Genomic DNA, 23226 nt, shown 5'->3' on the forward strand with positions numbered 1-23226 from the left:
AGACCGGTATCTCAGACCATGGGCACTGTGGAATCACTGCCCCCTAGTCCCCCTCAGTTGGAACAACAATGTCTCCCCGGGGTGTTTTATAGATCCCAGGGTGAGGTCTCTGACACGGACCGCAGTCCCAGACCGCCTAAGCGAGCTCGCTTGGAAATCCCCTCGACCTCATCACATTGTTCAGGGTCTCAGAGAGATGACTCTCTGTATGATGAAGCGGAGGTAGCTTATCAGGATTCTGATCCTGAGGCCGCTCTCAACCTTGATACTCCTGATGGGGACACCATAGTGAATGATCTTATTGCGTCCATAAATAAGATGTTGGATATTTCTCCCTCAGCTCCTCCAGTAGAGGAGTCAGCTTCTCAGCAGGAGAAGTTCCGTTTCAGGTTCCCCAAGCGTACAGCGAGTATGTTTCTGGATCACTCCGACTTCAGAGAGGCAGTCCAGAAACACCGAGTTTGTCCAGATAAGCGTTTTTCCAAGCGCCTTAAGGATACACGTTATCCCTTCCCCCCTGACGTGGTCAAGGGCTGGACTCAGTGTCCCAAGGTGGATCCTCCAATCTCCAGACTGGCGGCTAGATCCATAGTTGCAGTTGAAGACGGGGCTTCACTCAAGGATGCCACTGCCAGACAGATGGAGCTCTGGTTGAAATCCATCTATGAAGCTATCGGCGCGTCTTTCGCTCCAGCATTCGCAGCAGTATGGGCACTCCAAGCTATCTCAGCGGGTCAAGCCCAAATTGACGCACTCACACGTACGTCTGCGCCGCAAGTGGCTTCCATAACCTCTCAAACGTCGGCATTTGCGTCCTACGCTATTAATGCTATCCTGGACTCTGCGAGCCGTACGGCGGTTGCAGCCGACAATTCGGTGGCATTACGCAGGGCCCTGTGGCTACGGGAATGGAAGGCAGATTCGATTGCCAAAAAGTGCTTAATCGGTTTGCCATTTTCTGGCGACCGTTTGTTTGGTGAGAGATTGGATGAAATCATAAAACAATCCAAGGGAAAGGAAACTTCCTTACCCCAGGCCAAACCAAAATTACCCCAACAGAGGAGGGGACAGTCGAGGTTTCGGTCCTTTCGGGGTACGGGCAGAGCCCAATTCTCCTCGTCCAAAAGGCCTCAGAAGGATCAGAGGAACTCCGATTCATGGCGGTCTAACTCACGCCCTAAAAAGACCGCCGGAGGTGCCGCTACCAAGGCGGCTTCCTCATGACTTTCGGCCTCCTCACATCGCATCCTCGGCCGGTGGCAGGCTCTCCCGCTTTTGCGACACCTGGCTGCCACAGGTAAAAGATCGATGGGTGAGAGACATTCTGTCTCACGGTTACAGGATAGAGTTCAGCTCTCGTCCTCCGACTCGATTCTTCAGAACATCTCCGCCTCCCGAGCGAGCCGATGCTCTTCTGCAGGCGTTGGACACTCTGAGGGTAGAAGGAGTGGTGATCCCTGTTCCTCTTCAGCAACAGGGTCACGGTTTTTACTCCAACCTGTTTGTGGTTCCAAAGAAGGACTGGTCTTTCCGTCCTGTCCTGGACCTAAAACTGCTCAACAAACACGTAAAGACCAGGCGGTTCCGGATGGAATCCCTCCGCTCCGTCATCGCCTCAATGTCCCAAGGAGATTTCCTTGCATCGATCGATATCAAAGATGCTTATCTTCACGTTCCGATTGCTCCAGAGCATCAGCGCTTCCTGCGCTTCGCCATAGGAGACGAACATCTCCAGTTCGTGGCACTGCCGTTCGGCCTGGCGACAGCCCCCCGGGTTTTCACCAAGGTCATGGCTACAGTAGTCGCGGTCCTCCACTGCCAGGGTCACTCGGTGATCCCTTACTTAGACGATCTGCTGGTCAAGGCTCCCTCCCAAGAGGCATGCCAGCACAGTCTCGACGCTACTCTGGAGACTCTCCAGAGTTTCGGGTGGATCATCAATTTTCCAAAGTCAAATCTGACACCGGCCCAATCGCTGACATATCTTGGCATGGAGTTTCATACCCTCTCAGCGATAGTGACGCTTCCGCTGAACAAGCAGCGTTCACTACAGACGGGGGTGCAATCTCTCCTTCAAGGTCAGTCACACCCCTTGAGGCGCCTTATGCACTTCCTGGGGAAGATGGTGGCAGCAATGGAGGCAGTCCCTTTCGCGCAGTTTCACCTGCGCCCTCTTCAATGGGACATCCTACGCAAATGGGACAGGAAACCGACGTCCCTCGACAGGAACGTCTCCCTCTCTCAGGCAACCAAAGCTTCACTTCGGTGGTGGCTTCTTCCCACTTCTTTATCGAAGGGGAAATCCTTCCTACCCCCATCCTGGGCGGTGGTCACGACGGACGCGAGTCTGTCAGGGTGGGGAGCAGTTTTTCTCCACCACAGGGCTCAGGGTACGTGGACTCGGCAAGAGTCCTCGCTTCAGATCAATGTTCTGGAGATAAGGGCAGTGTATCTGGCCCTAAAAGCGTTCCAGCAGTGGCTGGAAGGCAAGCAGATCCGAATTCAGTCGGACAACTCCACAGCGGTGGCATACATCAACCACCAAGGCGGGACACGCAGTCGCCAAGCCTTCCAGGAAGTCCGGCGGATTCTACTGTGTGTGGAAGCCACAGCCTCCACCATATCCGCAGTTCACATCCCGGGCGTGGAAAACTGGGAAGCAGACTTTCTCAGTCGCCAGGGCATGGACGCAGGGGAATGGTCTTTGCACCCGGACGTGTTTCAGGAGATATGTTGCCGTTGGGGCATGCCGGACGTCGACCTAATGGCGTCCCGGCACAACAACAAGGTACCGACGTTCATAGCTCGGTCTCAAGATCCCAGAGCTATGGCGGCAGACGCCTTAGTTCAGGATTGGTCGCAGTTTCAGCTCCCTTATGTGTTTCCTCCGCTGGCACTGTTGCCCAGAGTGTTACGCAAGATCAGGGCCGACTGCCGCCGCGTCATCCTCGTCGCTCCAGACTGGCCGAGGAGGTCGTGGTACCCGGATCTGTGGCATCTCACGGTCGGCCAACCGTGGGCACTACCAGACCGACCAGACTTGCTGTCTCAAGGGCCGTTTTTCCATCTGAATTCTGCGGCCCTCAACCTGACTGTGTGGCCATTGAGTCCTGGATCCTAGCGTCTTCAGGATTATCTCAAGAGGTCATTGCCACTATGAGACAGGCTAGGAAACCAACGTCCGCCATGATCTACCACAGGACGTGGAAAATTTTCCTGTCGTGGTGCTCTGCTCAGGGTTTTTCTCCCTGGCCATTTGCCTTGCCCACTTTTCTGTCCTTCCTTCAATCTGGACTGGAAAAGGGTTTGTCGCTCGGCTCCCTTAAGGGACAAGTCTCAGCGCTCTGTTTTAGCAGAAGCGCCTAGCCAGACTTCCACAGGTACGCACGTTCCTGCAGGGGGTTTGTCACATCGTCCCTCCTTACAAGCGTCCGTTAGAACCCTGGGATCTGAACAGGGTGCTGATGGTTCTTCAGAAACCACCATTCGAGCCAATGAGAGATATTTCTCTCTCACGCCTTTCGCAGAAAGTGGTTTTCCTAGTAGCAGTCACTTCACTTTGGAGAGTGTCTGAGCTAGCAGCGTTGTCGTGCAAAGCCCCTTTCATGGTGTTTCACCAGGACAAGGTGGTTCTGCGTCCGGTTCCGGAATTTCTCCCTAAGGTGGTATCCCCCTTTCATCTCAATCAGGATATCTCCTTACCCTCTTTTTGTCCTCATCCAGTTCACCAATGTGAAAAGGATTTGCACTTGTTAGATCTGGTGAGAGCACTCAGACTCTACATTTCTCGTACGGCGCCCCTGCGCCACTCTGATGCACTCTTTGTCCTTGTCGCTGGCCAGCGTAAAGGGTCACAGGCTTCCAAATCAACCCTGGCTCGGTGGATCAAGGAACCAATTCTCGAAGCTTACCGTTCTGCTGGGCTTCCGGTTCCCTCAGGGCTGAAGGCCCATTCTACCAGAGCCGTGGGTGCGTCCTGGGCTTTGAGGCACCAGGCTACGGCTCAGCAGGTGTCAGGCGGCTACCTGGTCGAGCCTGCACACTTTCACGAAGCACTATCAGGTGCATACCTATGCTTCGGCGGATGCCAGCCTAGGTAGACGAGTCCTTCAGGCGGCGGTTGCCCACCTGTAGGAAGGGGCCGTTTTACGGCTCTATTACGAGGTATTATTTTACCCACCCAGGGACTGCTTTTGGACGTCCCAATTGTCTGGGTCTCCCAATGGAGCGACAAAGAAGAAGGGAATTTTGTTTACTTACCGTAAATTCCTTTTCTTCTAGCTCCAATTGGGAGACCCAGCACCCGCCCCTGTTTTTTTGTGTACACATGTTGTTCATGTTGAATGGTTTCAGTTCTCCGATATTCCTTCGGATTGAATTTACTTTAAACCAGTTTATAATCTTTTCCTCCTTCTTGCTTTTGCACCAAAACTGAGGAGCCCGTGGGAGCACGGGGGGTGTATAGGCAGAAGGGGAGGGGCTTTACACTTTTAGTGTAATACTTTGTGCTGCCTCCGGAGGCATAGCCTATACACCCATTTGTCTGGGTCTCCCAATTGGAGCTAGAAGAAAAGGAATTTACGGTAAGTAAACAAAATTCCCTTCTTTCTGAGAGAGATGCTCATTTAGCATGCAACAATGCTGACCGAGTACATTCACACTCTGCAGATTGCAGAAAATTCTACTACTGACCCATTAATCGGAAAGGAGCTTGCAGAGAACCATACACATGCCTCCAGATGTAGAGTGAAGACTTGGTTTCAGAAATGGCTTCACTATATCTGCCAAGCGGGAACATTACTTTGAAGCCATATCAATTAATGGAGTTGTTCCCACAAGCAAAGTTGATTTTATCTTTAAACTGTGTTTATTGAATATTTTAACATCGTAAAACAGATTGGCAGGTATATAGATATAATTAAACTTTCCAAGAAATATTACATGAGAAACATTCTGTATAATAATGCGTGAATAGCAGCATATCTTTTACCATTTCAATAAATCAAAATAAGAAAACTGGAAAACATTGAATAAAAATAAAAACAAAAGAGCAAAAACACAAGGGGGATAGAGCAAGATAGAAAGTAGGTCGGGGTAAGGAATAGAAAGAGAATAAAGAAAAGAGAACGGAGGATGGGGGGGTCACCTATCCCGCTCACACTCCTTCAAATATCTCCCGGAACTCCGGGGAGTCGAGGCACATAATCCAGGGTCCCCATATTCTAACAAATTTATCAAACAACCCATCCTTTCCTGCGGTGAGGTCCTCCATCCTCTGAAGACTGGCCATCTCCCCTACTCAGTCTGCCAGGGTGGGGCACTTTGTAGAGTTCCACAATCTTGGAATGACCATCCTAGCTGCAGCTATTCAAAATCTCAACAGATCGCCCTTCTGGGACTTGGCTCTGCTTTCTGTCCTTCCGGGTTTGGTTATCTGTGGAGAGCCGTCCACCTGGTTCCCACTCATCTTACAGTACACAGAGAATATTGACTCCCAGAAAACAAAGTTGATTTTAATCAATAGATGATGTAATAATAATACGTTCTACAACTGGATGTGTTTAAAAGAAAAATGTTCCTGTGCCGAGAATTCTATTAACGTGCCTCAGCGTTGTTCATTACGACTGTCTGACCATGCAGGAACAAGATCGGTACACATCATAGCTTCTGGCCAGAGGAGGAAGAGTAGATAAAAAATGATTATAGAGATGAGATGGTATTGGCTTGCAGCTCCTGCTTTCTGTGAGGTAAAACATTTCCCTGCCTGCTTTATCACAGGAGTGAGTGTTTCTGCTGCATCTCCGGTCCCCTGAGCTAATCATAAATAAAGTCAGTGAAGTTCATATTTAACTGACTTGATTTATGATGAGCTCACAGTGCTGGAGACACAGCAAGAACACTCCTGTGATAAAGCAGGCGGGGAAATGTTTTACCTCACAGAAAGCAGCAACTGTAAGCTCATGCAGTAATGTCTATATACGGTACTCTTTTTTTACAATCTCCCCCTCACAGGAGATGTGGTATGATCAGACGATGTCCCTGTACATCCATTACACAATACATATCAGGGACACACATATATAAGATGATCTCAGCACAGGAACATTTTTTTTTTTTTCAACACATCCAATTGTGGAAATTGTTGTTCCAAGATATATTGGTTTAAAATGTACTTTTATTTCATGCTACAACTTATTTAAATTGTAACCCACTGCAGTTACCGGACCGCCATGGGCTCTGCTCTGGGAGACAATCTATGGGAGAACGGAATAATCTGGCTATATTATACAGTTGCTTTAGTGAAGAGGCTCCTATAACTAGAAAATGTTTTATTTGTGAGCCCCAATGGGGACAGTGTTGCTGATGTATGTAAAGAATTATGGAATAAATAGCGCTATATAAGTGAATAAATGTTGTTGTTGTTATTATTATTATTATTATTATTATTATTATTATTATTATTATTATTATTATTATTATATAATATTAGTGAGGGATATCACCAGCTCAAATTTGGCTGCTTTTTTTTCTTTTATAATCTGCTTTATGGTTCCTGGGATTTATGCACTTTTTATTTAGTGCTCTTAATATGCTAAATTTTTATGGCTTTTACCAAGGGGTTGGCGTTCATAGTATTCTCTGGTGGGCATATCTTTGGACTGTGTGCATAATCAACCTGTGAGCTACCAAAAAATAGAAAGATCCCTATCTCTGCAACCATATGGCACATTGAGAAAAACCAAACCCCTGAATAAGGTGGGGAGCAAAGGCCATAAAATACATGCAAAAACCTGGTAACGGGCCCTTTTTAACATGTCTCTTTATTCCAGGTATACCACACTTTCTTATCGGGCACCGGAGATGGTAAACCTTTACAGTGGCAAAGTCATCACTGCCAAGGCTGACATATGGGTACGTCTCCTCAATCACCGACTACTACAAGTTCTATGGTTATCGGTTGTCACCATGGGAAAAAATGTACATGTGGCAGTGTCTTTACGACTGAGAACTAGCTCCATGTCTCTAAATGGGAGTTACCGAAATTGAGGCAGAAGCGACCCCATTCACATCTGGTGCAAATTCTGCAGCACAAATCAGTAGTGATTTGCAAGTGCAATGGAAGTAAGAAAGGTCCTCAACCTGTTCACATGTAGAAAAAATGTGTACAGATGTCTGAGCATGGTCATTCTTAGACTGTGCGCACAGCGTTTTTTTGACGCTGCGTTTTTGGCTGCAAAAAACGCACCCGTAAAAAAAGCTTGCGTTTTTACCGCATTTCGGTGCGTTTTTGGCCGCGTTTTGCTGCGTTTTTCCAATGAGTGAAAAACGCAGTTAAACGCAGGAAAGAATTGATATGTCCATTTTTTTTTTATTTTTTTTATTCGCTCAAAAATGCAGCTAAACAAAAAAAGTTGTGTGCAAACAGCAAAAATGAGAAGTTATTGACTTTGCTGTGGAAGCAAATTCATGCAGTTTTGAGCCCAAAAACGCACCCGAAAAATTCTCAGTGCGCACATAGCCTTAGGCCATGTGCGCCCTAGAAAGTGACTTTTTCTCAAGGAAAATCCGGACCCTCTTAAAGAATCCCGCACCTGCGGTAAAAAAAAACGCACCAAAATCGCAACAAAATCCGCATGCGGTTTTGCCTCTGCTTTTACGCAGGTTGGTCCCTGCGGTTTTTTTTACCATCATCTATGGCAAAAACTGCAGGTACCTGCGGAAAAGAAGTGACATGCTCATTAAATTCCGCAGCGGAAAATCCGCTGGTATAAAAAAACGGTGTGCGCACAGCATTTTTTATACCCATAGGTTTTGCTGGGGAATGACTGCAGCAATGTTAGACACATTTTCTGCAGCAAGTCCGCGGTTAATCCGCAGCGTGCACACATAGCCTTAAGTGGATTTTCTCTGTAGATTTTACCCTATGGCTGATGAATTTGTTGAGCTCTCGTGTATTATACACTTAGCTTATTAGGTGTGGATTTTCTCTGTGGACATTCCCTAATGTCTATCAGCGGTCCAAGAGGGCACTTATTGCCTTCAGTCCACAATTGGGGTCTGTGCGCACTGGGAAATTTGATTTTCTTAAGAAAAATCCGCACCTTCTGGCAGAATTCAGCACCCGTGGCAAAAAACGCACCCAAATTTTAGCTGTGGTTTGTTGTGTTTTTGCCGCGGATTTGCCGGGTTTTTTCCGTAAGGTTGGTCCCTGCGTTTTTTTTACCATTACCTATGGCAAAAACGCAGGTAACTGCGGAAAAGAAGTGGCATGCTGCTTCTTTTCCGCTGCAGCAAAACCTGTAGGAAAAAAGCCGCAGTGTGCGCACAGCATTTTGGATTTTCCATAGATTTTGCTGGGGAAGGACTACAGGAAGGTTTTGAAGAAAAACCGCACCTTTTCTGCAGCAAAAAACGCGGCAAATCCGCGGCAAAAAACGCAGTGTGCGCCCAGGGCCGAAGTCTATTATTAGTGAGCATTAGGTCGCAGCAATGACTGGAGTCGTAGCTTCAGGTTCGCTGCAGAGTTCAAGGCTGTGGACAATCCTGTTAATTGTATGAGCTATTTTTATGCTTTCAGTCAAGTGTTATTTTATTGTCGCAATGTGATTGCCATTGATTTTAATTTTTTTTTTTGTCATTTATTTTAAGACTGTGGAGCAGATCTGCTTTCCGGACATAAATTGCCGTTCAATATAGAGAAATGGCCATATGATTCATAGCACTATTGACTTTATAATGATCTTACTTGTTAATATGCTCCAACAAATGTACTGTAAGGGTAGGATAGATCAGTTAATTGCTTATATAGCAATTCCCTGGTAATTTTAACAGAAGTTGCTCTTTTGGTACTAGTCCTTACAATGAGCAATACAAGGTAATATTGTGGTAGCCAGAAAAATTAATTGGAATACTATGTCCCAATAATGACAAAAGTATTTTAGGAGTGATACCTTTTTATAGGCTAACCAGAAAAATTATATTGGCAAGCTTTCAGAGCATCAAGGCTCCTTCAGGCTGAAGTACTAGTCCTTGTCATTACTTGCCAAATCCTTACAGACCTTGAAATCCTATATCTCTGGTTCTAAGCAGCCTAAATCCAAAAAGGGGGAATTAAGGCGCTGTACACATTAATGTCCGCCGATGTCGCCGTAGTCTCCCCACAGTCTGTGTATAGAAACCCTGATTCTTAGGAAAGATGACTTATCAGGGACGTACAATTTTGGACTTTACATTACAAGACATGTCTGATGACTGCTCGGTTACGGAGAATAAGGAGCACTTTGCACACTACGACATCGCAAGCCGATGGTAGCGATGCCGAGCGCGATAGTCCCCGCCCCCGTCGCAGCTGTGATATCATGGTGATAGCTGCCGTAGTGAACATTATCGCTACGGCAGCTTCACATGCACTCGCCTGCCCTGCGACGTCGCTCTGGCCGGCGAACCGCCTCCTTATTAAGGGGGCGGGACGGGCGGCGTCATAGCGACGTCACACGGCAGGCGGCCAATAGAAGCGGAGGGACGGAGATGAGCGGGACGTAAACATCCCGCCAACCTCCTTTTTTCCGCATAGCCGGCGTGAGCCGCAGGACGCAGGTAGATGTTCCTCGCTCCTGCGGCTTCACACAGCGATGTGTGCTGCCGCAGGAACGAGGAACATCGTAACATCGGTATTTCCCAATTCATGGCAATGCCGGACCCTACACCGATGATACAATAATGACGCTTTTGCGCTCGTTAATCGTATCAAAAAGGATTTACACACTACGATATCGACTGCGACGCCGGATGTGCGTCACTTTCGATTTGACACCACAGACATCACACCTGCGATGTCGTAGTGTGCAAAGTGCTCCTGTGCGTTCTCCCGACAGCCATCTGATGTGTATGGCGCGCTGTAGAGTGTGAGCTCCTTTGTGATCACTTACGTCTGCCCCTGTGCTCAATCTGTGTGCAGCACATTGGAATATGTAATATACTATGAGAACTAATACTAATAATGTTGTCTGACAGGCCCTGGGATGTCTGCTGTACAAGCTGTGCTTCTTCACGCTGCCCTTCGGGGAGAGTCAGGTCTCCATCTGTGATGGGAATTTTACCATTCCTGACAACTCCCGATACTCCCAGGACATGCACTGCCTCATCAGTAAGTGTGCGGGGCTTACTATTAGCAGACAAAGATGTTATTCACTGTTTTATTATTATTATTGGGCCCTGCAAAGGAAGGGAGAAGTCTGATAATCTCCCGTCAAGCTGAGAAAAGCAACACTAATTCATCTAATTGTGAAAATGAAAAATCCATTGTCCAGTGACACCGATTCATTTCGATAGGATTAACCCATTTCAGTTATATAACACTAGAAGGTGGCCCGATTCTAACGCATCGGGTAGTCTAGAATGTGTATGTTTGTTAGCAGATTGAATAATCTATATATATAATTGCCCTCCACCAGCATCAGCCTCTCTCCTTCCAGCCTCCCCCAGCATCAGCCTCCGCCAGCATCAGCCTCTCTCCTTCCAGCCTCCCCCAGCATCAGCCTCCCTCTCCCAGCCTTCCCCAGGATCAGCCTCTCTCTTCCCAGCCTCCGTCCTCCCAGCCTTCCCCAGCATCAGCTTTCCCCTCCCAGCCTCCCTCAGCATCAGCCTTCCCCAGCATCAGCCTCTCTCGTCCCAGCCTCAGCCTCTCTCCTTCCAGCCTCCCCCAGCATCAGCCTCTCTCCTTCCAGCCTCCCTCAGCATCAGCCTCCCCTTCCCAGCCTTCCCGAGGATCAGCCTCTCTCCTCCCAGCCTCCTTCCTCCCAGCCTCCCTCAGCATCAGCCTTCCCCTCCCAGTCTCCCCCAGCATCAGCCTCCCCAAGCATCAGCCTCCACCAGCATCAGCCTCTTTCCTTCCAGCCTCCCCCAGCATCAGCCTCCCCAAGCATCAGCCTCCACCAGCATCAGCCTCCCTCGTCCCAGCCTCCCCCAGCATCAGCCTCTCTCCTCCCAGCATCAGCCTCTCTCCTCCCAGCATCAGCCTCTCTCCTCCCAGCATCAGCCTCTCTCCTCCCAGCATCAGCCTCTCTCCTCCCAGCATCAGCCTCTCCTCTCTGTCCCCAGCATCAGCCTCTCTCCTCCCAGCCTTCCCCAGAATCAGCCTCTGTCCTCCCAGCCTCCCCCAGCATCAGCCTCTCTTCTTCCAGCCTCCCCCAGCATCAGCCTCTCTTCTTCCAGCCTCCCCCAGCATCAGCCACTCTCCTTGCAGCCTCCCCCAGCATCAGGCTCCCTCTCCCAGCCTTCCCCAGGATCAGCCTCTCTCCTCCCAGCCTCAGCCTCCGCCAGCATCAGCCTCTCTCCTTCCAACCTTCCCCCAGCATCAGCCTCCCTCTCCCAGCCTTCCCCAGGATCAGCCTCTCTCCTCCCAGCCTCCGTCCTCCCAGCCTTCCCCAGCATCAGCTTTCCCCTCCCAGCCTCCCTCAGCATCAGCCTTCCCCAGCATCAGCCTCTCTCCTCCCAGCCTCAGCCTCTCTCCTTCCAGCCTCTCCCAGCATCCGCCTCTCTCCTTCCAGCCTCTCCCAGCATCCGCCTCTCTCCTTCCAGCCTCCCTCAGCATCAGCCTCCGTTTCCCAGCCTTCCCCAGGATCAGCCTCTCTCCTCCCAGCCTCCTTCCTCCCAGCCTCCTTTAGCATCAGCCTTCCCCTCCCAGTCTCCCCCAGCATCAGCCTCCCCCTCCCAGCCTTCCCCAAGATCAGCCTCTCTGCTCCCAGCCTCCTCCAGCACGCCGTGCTCCTCTGCCGACACTCACACACCCGATCGCATCCACTCACACACACCCGATCGCATCCACTCACACACACCCGATCGCATCCACTCACACACACCCGATCGCATCCACTCACACACACCCGATCGCATCCACTCACACACACCCGATCGCATCCACTCACACACACCCGATCGCATCCACTCACACACACCCGATCGCATCCACTCACACACACAGACACTGACGATATCGCACATACGCGCTCATACTCACAACATCCGGAGATACCACATGCTTCTGGCCATGTGATCCTCCGGCAGGTCCTGAAAGCTCACAGCACAGTATCGCGGCCGAGAAGCAAGCGATATCCCAGGATGTTGTGAGTGTGTGAGTGTGTGAGTGTGTGAGTGTGAGTGTGTACTCACCTGTGGCTCCGTGTCAGTTGGGGGAATGCGTGCGGGGCCAGAGCGAGCGTGCATTGCGTGAGGGGGGCGGGGCCTGCAGAGAGCCGGGGCGAGAGGCCAATCCGTGTGGGGGGGCGGGGCCATGGCGAACCCAGCGGCCAATCAGCTTTGTGTCACCGTAAGGACATGTCACCGTGACACAATGTCACCGTGACACAATTTTGGAGCATGACAGACAGACAGACAGAATAAGGCAATTATATATATAGATAATTAAAATAATCTACATTTTTCCACATGAAAAAGACATAAAAAGTGCATTTTATAGGATTATTGTTGCTATTCTTTCATGGGAGGAAGTTTTTCTGTTGGCATTCTCGACGATCTTAAAAGGGGTTGTCTAGAAATCCTTCCTTCTACTGATTACCTCTTTTCCACTTGCTGGAGGTCTCCTGAAGATCGACAGTTGGGGCCGGTGGCTTTACTGAGTCATTGGCCCAAACTACCTGCTCTGCAGAGTCAGTGCAGCATCGGAGGGGCGCAGGGGGCAGAAGCAATCCGTCCAGCCTCAGTGGCACTGACAAGCTCGCACTCTTTGCCTGTGAAACCTTCCACCGCGGCAGTTTGCAGTAGCTATAGAGTTAATGTTACCTTCTGTTCTTTAGAGAGGAGTTTTGCTAAGAGGTAAATTACAGAAATGCCTTTTATATCAGAAGATTGCACTTTTACTCATTCAGTAGAATGAAACAACCCCCTTGAGACTCAAGGAGCTGCACGGATTTCTATGCAATGCCTTATTTATTGCTCTTCCTTTGGGCAAATTAAGTGATGAGTAAGGCTGCATTCACACCTCCGGTTTTTGCAATGCGGCACAATCCGGCACTTTCCAGCAAAAACGGAACCGGTTTTTTTTTTTTTTGCTGCCGGTTGCGTTTTTCCTGCATAGACTTTAATTAGTGCCGCATGGGCTCGCGTTCCGTCCGGTTTTTGCCGTATGCGGCAGATTTAGCCGATGCGGCGGCCGGATGGAGCGTTCCCTGGCACGTTTTTTGCTCCGGCAAAAAAAAACCGCTTTTTCCAATGCATCCCTATGGATGCCGGATGTGGCGCGATGCGGCAAAAAACGCATCCGGCTGACGCATGCGGTTTTTGCCACTGCGCATGCTCAGTAGCATGCTGCAAGCGGCAAAAACCGGACGGGCCGCATTTAAAAAACGTATGCAAAGGATGCAGTGTTTTCACCGCATCCGTTGCGCAGCCGGATTGAGCCGCACCGCTCAAACCGGATGTGTGAAAGCAGCCTAAGAAAACCTTACAAGAAAAGTCTGGGTGAGGCTATGTTCACACAGCGTTTTTGCAGCATTTTTTTTTTTTTTCCTGATCTTGTGGCAGGATGGCTCCTGGGAGTCATCTGCGGTTTTTGGTGCGCTTTTGTGTTTCTGCAGCGGTTTTGCAATGGTTTTTCTGCAAAGTGGGTTGTTACAATGCAAAATCATTGTCATTCTTTGCAGTGTTTTTACATGTTCATTCATTTAATAACTCTGCAAAAAAAAAGCAGGTATTCGACAAAAGTCAGAAATAAATCTGCAGGTGTTGTTGTGTGTGTGTGTGTGTTTGTGTGTGTGTGTTTGTGTTTGTGTGTGTTTTTGTTGTGGTGTGTGGTTTTTTTTTTGGTTTTTTTTCGTGTGCGTATTTTCAGAAATCTCAGATTTTGCTGGGACTGTAAAAAGCAGCGTTAGCATGGATTTGCATAAAACCAAGGAATAACGCTGCAAAAAGCAAAGTGTGAACATAGCCTAAGAGCCCCTTTGGCCAGTATAACCGTGGCCATGTTGGCTGCCTTCTTTTTCAAAAATGGTGATAAGATTCAGCCGAATCTTAAACTTACTGCACACGACTATTATTTCCACTGAGAAAAATGGTCTGATTTATGCTGATCAGACTGGGATCCATTTTTCTCGGCGGTGGAGCATAAAAGGTTTCTCCATTTTCAGTCTGTTAATTTTTTTTTATTTTTTTTCCACTCAGACTTGGGTGGCCGATTTTGGGAAGCAAATCATACATGTTATGATTTATATATTTTTATTTTTGAATTTTTTTATTTCTTTGGCGCTCCATTGGGAGACCCAGACAATTGACAATTGGGTGTATAGCTACTGCCTCCGGAGGCCACACAAAGCATTACACTTAAAAGTGTAAGGCCCCTCCCCTTCTGCCTATACACCCCCCGTGGGATCACGGGCTCCTCAGTTTTCAAGCTTTGTGCGAAGGAGGTCAGACATCCACGCATAGCTCCACTGTTTAGTCAGCAGCAGCTGCTGACTATGTCGGATGGAAGAAAAGAGGACCCATACGAGGGCCCCCAGCATGCTCCCTTCTCACCCCACTTTTGTCGGCGGTGTTTGTTAAGGTTGAGGTACCCATTGCGGGTACAGAGGCTGGAGCTCACATGCTGCATCCTTCCCCATCCCCCTTAGGGCTCTGGGTGAAGTGGGATTTACCGGTCTCCAGGCACAGAGACCGTGCTCCGTCCACAGCCCCTGGGAATCTGCTGGATATGGAGCGGAGTATCGTCAGGGACAGGGCCCTGCTACGCCAAGGTACTCTGTGTCCCCGTACAGACCGCGCGCACACTGCAGCATTGCTGGGTGTGTTAGTGCGCCGGGGACAATAGCGCTGCGCGCTTGTGCCACACTTCCACAGCTTGCTGAGGGAGTTAGTGTGTTGGGAACTGCCGCGTATGCCCCTGCTGGCAGTTTTTACTGCGGCGCGGCTGGGACTTGTGGTGCGCCGGGGACTTCCGCGCTGGCCGTGCATATTTGTCGGCCGCGTTTTTTACTAGAGTCCCCGGCTTTTGCGGCCTAGTTTCCTTTCGTTCCCGCCCCCAGGCCTGCCAGTCAGGGGAAGGGCGGGACGCTGTACAGAACGTCAGCGCCGAGGGCTGGAATCTGCTTTACATACTCCAGCCCTCACATTGAGCACAGTGGGAAGCCAGTTTCCCGCACTTAGTCTGAGGCACGCCCACGGTCCGCCCCTCTTCACAGAACGCCGGCAGCCATTCCTGTGTGCAGGCTGAGCTGGAAATGGGAGACAAGTTCTGGGAGACCCAGACACGGGATTCTGGCGACTACACACCCGCTTTTAGCGGGCGGTAAGCGGCACCTCCGGTGCTGACCCCACTAGTGACGAAGTGTTCAATTGTATTTTTATGCTTGCATGCTATACATTGCACTAAACGGTCGCTGGTGATTCTTGACTATATACCCTCCTGGATTGCTCTGTGGAGAATACAGCATGTCGTCCGCAAAAAACAGGGGTGCCAAGGCACAGGCTTTCTATGCTGCTTGCACCGCTTGTGAGGCTGTTCTACCGGCAGGTTCCACTGACCCCCATTGTGTGCAGTGTTCGGCCCCTGTGCCCCCTGCTCGGCCGGGGCCTCTGCTGGAGGTGTCCCAGAGAGATCCACCTGTGAATACTGTCCAGGTGACGGGGACAGAGTTTGCAATTTTTGCGGATAGATTATCTGTGACTATGTCTCAGATTCTAGAAACTTTGCAGTCTAGACCAGTAACTCAGACCATGGGCACTGTTGATTCATTGCTCCCTGGTCCCCCTCAGTTGGAACAGCTCCGGGCTCCGGGGGTGTCCCATGCATCCCAGGGTGATGGCTCTGACACGGACGACAGTCCCAGACAGCCTAAGCGAGCTCGCTATGAGCGGCCCTCTACATCATCTCACTGGTCAGGGTCTCAGCAGGAGGATTCTCTGTGTGATGAGCCGGAGGTAGCTGATCAGGATTCTGATCCTGAGACCGCTCTCAATTTGGATACTCCTGATGGTGACGCCATAGTGAATGATCTCATAGCGTCCATCAATAAAATGTTGGATATTTCTCCCCCAGCTCCTCCAGTGGAGGAGTCAGCTTCACAGCAGGAGAAATTCCATTTCAGGTATCCCAAGCGTAAATTAAGTACTTTTCTGGACCACTCGGATTTTAAAGAGTCAGTCCAGAAACACCACGCTTATCCAGATAAGCGTTTCTCCAAACGGCTTAAGGATACACGTTATCCCTTTCCTCCTGACGTGGTCAAGAGCTGGACCCAGTGTCCCAAGGTGGATCCCCCTATCTCCAGGCTTGCGGCTAGATCCATAGTTGCAGTGGAGGATGGGGCTGCACTTAAAGATGCCACTGACAGACAGATGGAGCTCTGGTTGAAATCCATCTATGAAGCTATCGGCGCGTCGTTTGCTCCTGCATTCGCAGCCGTATGGGCACTCCAAGCTATTTCAGCTGGTCTTACACAGATTGACACGGTCACACGTACATCTGTTCCGCAGGTGGCATCCTTAACCTCTCAAATGTCTGCATTTGCGTCTTACGCGATTAATGCGGTTCTGGACTCTACGAGCCGTACGGCAGTGGCATCCGCCAACTCCGTGGTTTTACGCAGAGCCTTGTGGTTAAGGGAATGGAAAGCAGATTCTGCTTCCAAAAAATGTTTAACCAGTTTGCCATTTTCTGGTGACCGGCTGTTTGGTGAGCGTTTGGATGAAATCATTAAACAGTCCAAGGGTAAGGATTCATCCTTACCTCAGCCCAGACAAAACAAACCCCAACAGAGGAGGGGACAGTCGGGGTTTCGGTCCTTTCGAGGCTCGGGCAGGTCCCAATTCTCCTCGTCCAAAAGGACTCAAAAGGATCAGAGGAGTTCAGATTCTTGGCGGGCTCAGTCACGCCCAAAAAAGACAGCCGGAAGACCCGCTACCAAGGCGGCTTCCTCATGACTTCCGGCCTCCTCCCTCCGCATCCTCGGTCGGTGGCAGGCTCTCCCACTTTGGCGACATTTGGCTGCCACAGGTCCAAGACCGTTGGGTGCGAGACATTCTGTCTCACGGGTACAGGATAGAGTTCAGTTCTCGTCCTCCAACTCGATTCTTCAGAACGTCTCCGCCTCCCGACCGAGCCGATGCTCTTCTGCAGGCGGTGTGCACTCTAAAGGCGGAAGGAGTGGTGATCCCTGTTCCTCTTCAAGAGCAAGGTCACGGTTTTTACTCCAATTTGTTTGTGGTACCAAAAAAGGACGGGTCTTTCCGTCCTGTTCTGGACCTAAAACTTCTCAACAACCACGTGAGAACCAGACGGTTCCGGATGGAATCCCTCCGATCCGTCATCGCCGCAATGTCTCAAGGAGATTTCCTAGCATCAATAGACATCAAGGATGCTTATCTCCACGTACCGATTGCTCCAGAGCATCAGCGTTTTCTACGCTTCGTTATAGGAGACGAACACCTTCAGTTCGTAGCCCTGCCTTTTGGTCTGGCGACAGCCCCACGGGTCTTCACCAAAGTCATGGCAGCTGTAGTTGCAGTCCTGCACTCTCAGGGACACTCCGTGATCCCTTACTTAGACGATCTGCTGGTCAAGGCGCCTTCTCAAGAGGCATGCCAACACAGCCTGAACGTGGCGCTGGAGACCCTCCAGGGTTTCGGGTGGATCATCAACTTTTCCAAGTCAAATCTAACCCCGACCCAGTCGATAACATATCTTGGCATGGAGTTTCATACTCTCTCAGCGATAGTGAAGCTTCCGCTTGTCAAACAGCGTTCACTACAGACAGGGGTGCAATCTCTCCTTCAAGGCCAGTCACACCCCTTGAGACGCCTCATGCACTTCCTAGGGAAGATGGTGGCAGCAATAGAGGCAGTCCCTTTCGCGCAGTTTCATCTGCGTCCACTACAATGGGACATTCTCTGCCAATGGGACGGGAGGTCGAAGTCCCTCGACAGCAACGTCTCGCTCTCTCAGGCGGCCAAGGATTCTCTTCGATGGTGGCTGCTTCCCACCTCATTGTCGAAAGGGAAATCCTTCCTACCCCCATCCTGGGCGGTGGTGACGACAGATGCGAGTCTGTCAGGGTGGGGAGCAGTCTTTCTCCACCACAGGGCTCAAGGTACGTGGACTCAGCAAGAGTCCACCCTTCAGATCAACGTTCTGGAGATCAGAGCAGTGTATCTTGCCCTACAAGCCTTCCAGCAGTGGCTGGAAGGCAAGCAGATCCGTATTCAGTCGGACAACTCCACAGCGGTGGCATACATCAACCACCAAGGAGGAACTCGCAGTCGGCAAGCCTTCCAGGAAGTCCGGCGGATTCTGACGTGGGTGGAAGACACGGCTTCCACCATATCCGCAGTTCACATCCCAGGCGTGGACAACTGGGAAGCAGACTTCCTCAGTCGCCAGGGTATGGACGCAGGGGAATGGTCTCTTCACCCGGACGTGTTTCAGGAGATCTGTCTCCGCTGGGGGATGCCGGACGTCGACCTCATGGCGTCTCGGCACAACAACAAGGTCCCAGTTTTCATGGCACGGTCTCACGATCACCGAGCTCTGGCGGCAGACGCCTTAGTTCAAGATTGGTCGCAGTTCCGGCTTCCTTATGTGTTTCCACCTCTGGCTCTGTTGCCCAGAGTGCTGCGCAAGATCAGGTCCGACTGCTGCCGTGCCATCCTCGTCGCTCCAGACTGGCCGAGGAGGTCGTGGTACCCGGATCTGTGGCACCTCGCGGTAGGCCAACCGTGGGCACTACCAGACCGACCAGACTTGCTGTCTCAAGGGCCGTTTTTCCATCAGAATTCTGCGGCCCTGAACCTGACTGTGTGGCCATTGAGTCCTGGATCCTAGCGGGCTCAGGATTGTCTCAAGAGGTCATTGCCACCATGAGACAGGCCAGAAAACCTACCTCCGCCAAGATATACCACAGGACGTGGAAAATATTCTTGTCTTGGTGCTCTGCGCAGGGAGTCTCTCCCTGGCCATTTGGATTGCCTACTTTTCTTTCCTTCCTGCAATCCGGGTTGGAAAAAGGTTTGTCGCTCAGCTCCCTCAAGGGGCAAGTCTCAGCGCTATCTGTATTTTTTCAGAAGCGCCTAGCACGACTTCCTCAGGTACGCACGTTCCTGCAAGGGGTCTGTCATATCGTCCCTCCTTACAAGCGGCCGTTAGAGCCCTGGGATCTGAACAGGGTTCTAATTGTTCTTCAGAAGCCGCCTTTCGAGCCTATGAGGGATGTTTCCCTTTCTCGCCTTTCACAGAAAGTAGCCTTTCTAGTAGCGGTCACGTCTCTCCGGAGAGTGTCCGAGCTAGCAGCGCTGTCATGCAAATCTCCCTTCCTGGTGATTCACCAGGACAAGGTGGTTCTGCGCCCGATTCCGGAGTTTCTCCCTAAGGTGGTATCCCCGTTTCATCTTAATCAGGATATCTCTTTGCCTTCCTTGTGCCCTCATCCAGTTCATCAATGTGAAAAGGATTTGCATTTGTTGGATCTCGTGAGAGCGCTCAGGATCTACATTTCCCGCACGGCGCCCCTGCGCCGCTCGGATGCACTCTTTGTCCTTGTCGCTGGTCAGCGCAAAGGGTCGCAAGCTTCCAAATCCACCCTGGCTCGGTGGATCAAGGAACCAATTCTTGAAGCCTACTGTTCTGCTGGGCTTCCGGTTCCCTCAGGGCTGAAGGCCCATTCTACCAGAGCCGTGGGTGCGTCCTGGGCTTTACGGCACCAGGCTACGGCTCAGCAGGTGTGCCAGGCGGCTACCTGGTCGAGTCTGCACACTTTTACCAAACACTATCAAGTGCATACCTACGCTTCGGCGGACGCCAGCCTAGGTAGACAAGTCCTTCAGGCGGCGACTGCCCACCTGTAGGGTAGGGCTGTTTTTACGGTCCTATCACGAGGGGTTATTATACCCACCCAGGGACTGCTTTTGGACGTCCCAATTGTCTGGGTCTCCCAATGGAGCGCCAAAGAAGAAGGGAATTTTGTTTACTTACCGTAAATTCCTTTTCTTCTAGCTCCAATTGGGAGACCCAGCACCCGCCCTGTTTGCTTAGGGATTTTTGTTTTTTCGGGTACACATGTTGTTCATGTTGAATGGTTTCGGTTCTCCGATGTTCCTTCGGATTGAATTTGTTCTTAAACCAGTTATTGGCTTTCCTCCTTCTTGCTTTGGCACTAAAACTGAGGAGCCCGTGATCCCACGGGGGGTGTATAGGCAGAAGGGGAGGGGCCTTACACTTTTAAGTGTAATGCTTTGTGTGGCCTCCGGAGGCAGTAGCTATACACCCAATTGTCAACTGTCTGGGTCTCCCAATTGGAGCTAGAAGAAAAGGAATTTACGGTAAGTAAACAAAATTCCCTTCTTTTTCTTTTTTTTTCTTTTAGTCTCAGGAAAAGAAATCAGACGTGCATTGAGTAACATTGGTCCAAACGTGATCCGATTTTTTTCATGAATAAGTGCTATTCGAAAATGCAGTAGTTTGCACAAGCTGTTATCCTGTTCTCTCGGATTTCTGCTATTGCAGATCCCTTTTTGATTTTCAGCTTTTTCTTGAAAAGAAAATCTTTATTTGAGTATAACACTTTGAATACGTAACTTTCGAGATTTTTAAGATTTAGCGCTCTTGAACCTTTAGAAACAACTGATTTGCTATAGAGAGAAACTACCTTTAAATAGCAAAGCGCGTGGGAATACGTACGGTAGCAATCTTCTGATAAAGTTCCTAACCCTGTCCTAGCAGTTAAAGGGTAAAAAGAAACCCAGAGTGATTGTATGGAGGTGAAACTAAAATGCAGTATATGTGTTTCTATTGCAGGCAGGGTCCATGTTGTATTACATGCAGTATATCTCGTTAGCGGTCACTGTGAATGGTAACACGTTAATGTAATATGTTTCATGACACATGTATTTGTATCTCAGGGTACATGCTTGAGCCAGATCCAGACAAGAGACCAGACATCTATCAAGTATCCTATTTTGCCTTTAAGTTAGCGAAGAGAGAATGTCCTGTACCTAATGTACAAGTAAGTGCTGAGATTGATGCTTTGTGTCTTGAGTTGTAGCCTTAGGGGGCGCAGAAGTAGCAGTCGCACCTCTGCCCTATTCCAGATATTGCATTGGGGTTTAGAGCCTTTACTTCTGCCTTTACTTGTCCCGTTTCTTCTTGAATAGTTGGGGACTAGCCAAGGGATTCCACTTGGTCCATTGGTTTTGAGCATTCGCTGTGTGTTGTAATGGAGATAGTCTTCACATTCTCCATCATAATACACTTTTTATATTTTTATAGCTTTTGAAGAATGAGGCAGTGAATTTAGTATTTGCACTCTTGTATTATTTAGGAATCCACCATCCCTGCAAAGTTGCCTGAACCAGTGAAAGCAGCAGAAGCGGCAGCTAAGAAATCCCAGCCGAAGGCCAGGTGAGTTCCATGAGAGTTGTCATCTGCGAGAATCTGTGCGTTTAGTGGCCGCACATGGTCTGATATCCTAGACAAAGACAGTTTTGAGAAAAAACATTTGTGCATGTCTACAACTCCTTACCGGTCAGGGGGTCCTTGTAGGGAGAACAGAGGCTTCTAAAGTGAGAGCTACTCTTAAGCTGACAACCATAATCTTTAAATTGCTGTTGGCCAGTAGCTATCGTGTTTCTCCGAAAATAAGACAGTCTTATATTATTTTTTACCCTGAAAAAAATGTGCTAGGCTTATTTTCGGGTGAACACAGTTGTGGGTAGGTTTTACCCCCCCACCCCTCCCTCCAAGGAGAATCCTACTTACGTGACCAGGTGTCCAGCAGGGGAGCCTGGGATGCAGTGCAGTGGAGCGTGAGGACCTGCGGTGGAATGCATGGTGGACTTGGGATGGGCCTTCATACGTTACACCATTTGTTTTGGTTTTTTTCTTCGGCGCTCCATTGGGAGACCCAGACGATTGGGTGTATAGTACTGCCTCCGGAGGCCACACAAAGCATTACACTAAAAAGTGTAAGGCCCCTCCCCTTCTGGCTATACACCCCCAGTGGGATCACTGGCTCACCAGTTTTCTGCTTTGTGCGAAGGAGGTCAGACATCCACGCATAGCTCCACTGTTTTTAGTCAGCAGCAGCTGCTGACTATGTCGGATGGAAGAAAAGTGGGCCCATATGGGGCCCCCAGCATGCTCCCTTCTCACCCCACTTTTGTCGGGTGTTTGTTAAGGTTGAGGTACCCATTGCGGGTACGGAGGCTGGAGCCCACATGCTGTTTTCCTTCCCCATCCCCCCTCAGGGCTCTGGGTGAAGTGGGATCTTACAGGTCTCCAGGCACTGAGACCGGGCTCCATCCACAGACCCAGAGAACCTGCTGGATATGGAGCTGAGTATCGTCAGGGACAGGGCCCTGCTACATTAAGGTACTCTGTGTCCCCGTACACATCGCGCACACACACACCAGCATTGCTGGGAGTGCTAGTGCGCCGGGGACAACAGCGCGGAGCGCTCGTGCTATTATTCACGGCGGCTTTGCTGTGTGAATTTATGTATTGGGAACTGCCGCGCCGGGCCGCTGCTAGGTGTTTTTACACTGTGGCGCGGCTGGGACTTGTGGTGCGCCGGGGACTCCGCGCTGGCCGTGCACATAGGACGGCCGCGCTTATTACTCGAGTCCCCGGCTTTGCGGCCTAGTTTTCGTTTCGTTCCCGCCCCCAGCCCTGCCAGTCAGGGGAGAGGCGGGACGCTGTACAGAAAGTCAGCGCCGAGGGCTGGAGTCTGCTTTGCATTCTCCAGCCCCCTTCACTGGACACAGTGGGACGCCGGTTTCCCGCTCTTGCCTGGGGCACGCCCACGGCCCGCCCCTCGTCACACGAGCTGGAGAAGGACGCCGGCAGCCATTCCTGCAGTCCGAGCTGGCAGCCAGTCACAGGACTCTGGCGACCACACACCCGCCTATAGGCGGGCGGTAAGCAGCACCTGAAGTGCTGACCCCACTAAATACCGTTGTGTCCATTTGTATTTTATGCTTACACTGCACTGTAGGTCGCTATTTTTGGCTATATGCCCTCCTAGATGGCGAGACAACAGCAGCAAAAAAGCAAGGGTGCTAAAGCACAGGCTTTCTATGCTGCTTGTATTGCATGTGCTGAAGTGTTCATTTGTACTTATGCTTGTATGCTATACATTGCACGGTACGGTCGCTATTCTTGGCTATATTCTCCTAGAATGGCTAGACTACAGCAGCAAAAAAGCAAAGGTGCCAAGGCACAGTTTT

At 50.2% G+C, this 23226-nt stretch overlaps 1 protein-coding gene across 6 annotated transcripts in view; it reads left to right on the forward strand.

The window, feature by feature from the left end:
* Positions 1–23226, forward strand: part of AAK1 (AP2 associated kinase 1) — a 205708-nt gene that overhangs the window by 92067 nt on the left and 90415 nt on the right. For all 6 annotated transcript variants that reach the window (XM_075346165.1, XM_075346164.1, XM_075346168.1 and 3 more), the window contains exons 6-9: positions 6831–6912; positions 10015–10147; positions 20905–21008; positions 21324–21403. In XM_075346165.1, coding sequence (XP_075202280.1) covers positions 6831–6912; positions 10015–10147; positions 20905–21008; positions 21324–21403 — 399 coding nt within the window. The remainder of the gene's footprint in view (positions 1–6830; positions 6913–10014; positions 10148–20904; positions 21009–21323; positions 21404–23226) is intronic.

Source organism: Anomaloglossus baeobatrachus, chromosome 4 (assembly GCF_048569485.1).
Source record: "Anomaloglossus baeobatrachus isolate aAnoBae1 chromosome 4, aAnoBae1.hap1, whole genome shotgun sequence".
NCBI lineage: Eukaryota > Metazoa > Chordata > Amphibia > Anura > Aromobatidae > Anomaloglossus > Anomaloglossus baeobatrachus.